The sequence below is a fragment of the Apium graveolens genome, chromosome 2 (assembly GCF_009905375.1).
Source record: "Apium graveolens cultivar Ventura chromosome 2, ASM990537v1, whole genome shotgun sequence".
NCBI classification, from domain to species: Eukaryota; Viridiplantae; Streptophyta; class Magnoliopsida; order Apiales; family Apiaceae; genus Apium; species Apium graveolens.
In genome coordinates this window covers 293,069,156-293,074,079 of record NC_133648.1, presented here as the reverse complement: position 1 = coordinate 293,074,079, position 4,924 = coordinate 293,069,156, and the positions used below count along the sequence as shown (strand labels likewise).

Genomic DNA, 4,924 nt, shown 5'->3' with positions numbered 1-4,924 from the left:
TATGAACAAGTCTCTGCATTCCTGATATGAACTATCTATTACTTGTGTTGTATTATAGTAATTGTTTTGTATAATTATCCTTCTCACAGATACAAGTAACAGATAATTTTAATTTATTTATTTATGGGCTGAATTTGTTTCAATACTCAAGTTCTCACTGAGTTTTATTTATGTGAAGGAAATTTAACAATTGTCTGGGCTGTGAATGTTGGAATTATTGGTTTTTAATTATGTGATATTTTCAAATATCTTGGTTTAATTTGTTTTAATTATCTTGGTTTAATTTAGTCTAGTTTATAAATTTAGTCTAGTTTTGTAATTAATTGGGTATATGTATAGGATCTTAGAGTAATGAATTAGTACTATAAATTATTATGATATCAAGGTATTTACTCCTTTCTAAGTTTATATAATTAATCCCTACAGTAACCAACACAAATTTGATATGACTTTTATTAAATAATTATAAATAGGTATGTGTTGGATTTTTAATATTTATAGTGGCTATCAGGTAGGGAAATTTGATGGATAAGACATGGATTTTGCAAGATAGGGATTCTTTAGCATTTGAAATGGGGGTGGAAAACTTTTTGATATATGATGAAGAAAATTCTGAAGATCGTAACAAAATTCCTTGCCCTTGTGGACGATGCGCCAATTTTAAAAAATTCTCTATAAAAACAATCAGGGGCCATATCTATGATAATGGCTTTTGTCTAGGTTATGTGCATTGGGTTTGGCACGGGGAGACTGCTTCTACGGGTCCTAAATCTTCAAGTGCTAGTTGTCCACCTGAAGAGCAAGCTCCAGACCCACCTCCTGAGCAAGCCTCTGATGAAGCGTCAGAGCAAGATCAGGAGCATGTCGCTGCTTCGGAAACTGTTGATGTTTGTGAAGCGGCATATAACTCGAGTCAATATGATAATGATTTATATCAGTTTAGGAGGTTCGTAGCCAATGCTGAGCAACCTCTATATGAGGGTAGTGACTGTACTAAGTTAGAGTCGATGTTGAAGTTGCATAACTGGAAATCTAGGTTTGGTATTACCGATAGTGCCTTCACTGACCTCCTTTCTTCTGTTGGGTCTCTACTTCCCAAAGATAATGTGTACCTAGTAATGCATATGAAGCAAAAAAAACCCTCTCCAATTTAGGTCTAGAGTATATAAAGTTCCATTCATGTCCGAATGACTGTGTACTGTACAGGGGTGTACATGCTGATGCAACCAAGTGTCCTAAGTGTCGACTTTCTCGGTGGAAGTTGACAAAGAAAGGTGAAGAGAGGATTAATCTTCCAGCCAAAGTCATGTGGTATTTTCCAATAATTCCTAGATTTAAACGTATGTTTAAATCTCCTTCCACCGCTAAACTAATGTGTTGGCATGCGCAACAGCGGACACAAGATGGTAAAATGCGACATCCAGCCGACTCTCCATCTTGGAAAAATATAGATTATAGGTGGCCATCCTTTGGTAGTGAACCGAGAAACCTTCGCTTGGCTTTATCGGCGGATGGTATAAACCCGCACAATAATGGCCTATCTAATAGATATAGTTGCTGGCCAGTCATATTGGTGACTTACAATCTTCCTCCCTGGTTATGTATGAAAAGAAAATTTATGATGTTGTCGATATTGGTCCCTGGTCCGCATGAGCCTGGTAATAACATCGATATCTACTTACAACCGATGATTGATGATTTAAAAAAACTTTGGAAGGAAGGGGAACCAAATATGTATGACGCGTATAACAAATCATTTTTCACTTTAAAAGCAGTTTTAATGTGGACGATAAATGACTTCCCTGCTTACGCAAATTTATCTAGCTACGTTAATAAGGGTTATAAGTGTTGTCCAGTTTGTGGAGATGACACCGTAGCTAAATTTTTGACTCATAGTAGGAAAATGTGCTACCAAGGGCATCATCAATATTTGCCTCTACATCATCCTTATAGAAGGCAGAAGGCTGCTTTTAATGGACAACAAGAGTTTGGGAAGCCGCGTCGAACCCTATCCGGAGAAGAAGTGTTAGCAGAGAAAGAACAAATCAAATTTGAATTTGGGAAGAAAATGAAGAAGGCAAAGAAGGTTGAAAGTCCATGGAAGAAAAAGTCAGTATTTTTCGAGTTAGAATACTGGAAATTTCACCGTGTTAGGCACTGTATTGATGTCATGCATGTCGAGAAGAATGTATGTGATAGTTTGATTGGCACTTTACTAAATATGCGCCATAGGACAAAGGATAGTGCGGCAGCCCGTCGTGATATGATGGAAATGGGCGTTAGATCTGATTTGGCTCCCCAAGTAGGAGTAAAGAAAACCTATTTGCCTCCTTCTCCCTTTACTTTGTCAAAGACAGAAAAAAGGACTTTCTTGTCATCATTAATGTCGATGAAACTTCCATACGGACATGCATCGAACATAAAAAATTGTGTTTCCATGCCTGATTTGAATATTTATGGGCTGAAATCACATGATTGCCACATTCTTCTCCAACAATTACTCTCGGTTGCAATACGCTCCGTTCTTCCGAAGCATGTTAGGGTCACAATTATTAGATTGTGTTTCTTTTTTAATGCTTTGTGCAACAAAGTAGTAGACGTGTCAAAACTGGATAAGCTGCAGTCAGATGTTATACTAATCTTGTGTGATCTAGAAAAGGTTTTCCATGCGTCATTTTTTGATGTAATGGTACATATAGTAGTCCACTTGGTCCAGGAACTACGCTTATGTGAACCAGTATTTTATAGGTGGATGTATGCGTTTGAACGGTTTAATAAAGTACTAAAGAGTTATGTTCGAAACCGTTATTATCCCGAAGGTTGTATGGCAGAGAGTTACCTTGGAGAAGAGTCCGTAGAATTCTGCATCGAGTTTCTTAGTCAGAATTACTCCACTGCCGGTCTTCCAAAGGACCAAGATAATAAGATATCAGGTCCATTATTCGCTGTGATAATAAAATCAGTGGAAGAGAAGGAGCGAGATGAAGCACATCTACATATCCTTCTAAACAACGCTGAAGTGTTTCCATATATTCTGTGAGTTTATGCAGTTTGTTGTTTTCAATTCCTCATTATCCAGTAATTAGTCTTGTAATGTGTCTTTAATATATCATTCCATATGCATTTTTCAGAATGTATAAGGAATTTCTTGAAGAAATTCACCGAGGGAAAAGGAAAAGCTTACATTGGCTCATGAGAGAGCACAATCGGCTCTTTGCTGATTGGTTTCAAAACAAATTCAGTGTTGTATTAGGTTCTTTGATCTGTAGTGTAATGACGACTATTAGCTATTTAGGATTTAAAATTACTTATCATATCTGTAGGTGAATGATGAACTAAGGGAGAACAACAAAGGTGTTTCAGATACGATAAGATGGCTCACAGCCAAGCCATCATTTTCAGTACTAACTTATCAAGGTTATCTAGTGAATGGAGTGCGATATTTTACAAAGGAACGAGATGACATACGCGTTGTTCAAAATAGCGGGGTGTCTGTCATTGCTAAAGTGGTCCAGGTTTCTAGTGCCAAGGACTTGAACCCCGTAGAAAGTGATTTGACATTTTACGGTATCATACAAGAGATATGGGAATTAGACTACCATGCATTCAAAGCTCCCTTGTTCCTGTGTAAATGGGCAAGTAATGATAAAGGAATAAGGGTTGATGATCTTGGGTTCACACTTGTGGATTTTAGTCGACAAGGTCACAAAAAAGATAAATATGTTTCTGTTGACCAAGTCAAGAAAGTATTTTACCTTGAAGATCCCGTTGATGCTACCTGGTCTATTGTTCTGTCCTCCACAACTCGAGACTACCAAGAATTGTATAATAAAGATGATTTAGGAGACACGATCATGGAACATCCCCCATTCTGCACTGAAATCCCCGCAACTGATGTCACTACTGATGATGTCGCTCATACTGCTAGACCTAATGTTGAGGGAATTTGGATTAAAAATACTGCTACTAAAACTCCTGCACCTAATGTCGTTACTGACTGATGATGTAGCTTTATGTAAAATATATATCTAAATGGGAATTTGAATGACTGAATGAACCATATATATTTGCCTTTAATTGTGTTATAATGTGTAAAATATATTGTTAATTTTTTTTTCTTTTGTTTTGCATTGTTATAATCATATAAGTAGTTCATCCATAATTACTGATTGATGGCATTATTTTTTCTTTAATTATTTTGCATTATTTAATTGTACTTCTATAAAATACTTTAGAGTTATTTCGGATGTGATTAATTACTGATTGCAGTTTAGGTAAATTATTGTTCTTGTATAGTTGTATTCGTACTTGCTGATTTTACAATTTATTATTTATGCTTGACTGTAATTAATGACGGACTGAAAATATATTGTTCAACTGATGGCTTTATTATTCAATTTAATGCAGACTAAGGGAGCAAAATGGCAAAGAAGCAAAAAGCCAAGAAAGTAATTTTCGAAGAAAATGACAGGAAGAATAACTCTGAAAAGGTTGATGATGAGATTGTTCCTGATGTCAAAACTTCAGAGACTTGTAATGAAAAGTTGGTTCAAGTCCCTCCACAATATCAAACTCAAAGTAGTTGTGAAGAAACGATGACCACTTTTGAATCTGCAAAAAAAAAGGCTAGGAGGTGCGCGTGGTGTTTCAGCTCTTCACAAAGTAGTGGTGAAGAAAGCTCGGGGAAAGAAATTTAAAGTTAGATACAATGATTTTGGAGTTCCCATCGGAAATACCAGGCCTACTTTACAGTCTTACATAGGAATGCTCGCAAGGACAATGATTCCAATCGACACTGAAAACTGGCCAAAAGTGGATTGTGATCTAAAAGCAAAATTATGGGATGATGTCTAGGAAAATTATATCCCTTGTTGACTTCTTCATTTTATTTAAATTGTGACTGTAAATTATGTGACTAATTTAT

At 36.2% G+C, this 4,924-nt stretch overlaps 1 protein-coding gene across 1 annotated transcript; it reads left to right on the top strand.

Annotated features, from left to right (window-relative positions):
* The first annotated feature begins 572 nt into the window (after positions 1 to 572).
* LOC141702080 (uncharacterized) lies at positions 573 to 4,001 on the top strand. Its single transcript, XM_074505782.1, has 4 exons — positions 573 to 1,108; positions 1,207 to 3,036; positions 3,132 to 3,246; positions 3,324 to 4,001. The coding sequence occupies exons 1-4, from the start codon at positions 573 to 575 to the stop codon at positions 3,999 to 4,001; spliced, it is 3,159 nt and encodes a 1,052-aa protein (XP_074361883.1).
* The last annotated feature ends 923 nt before the right edge of the window (positions 4,002 to 4,924 follow it).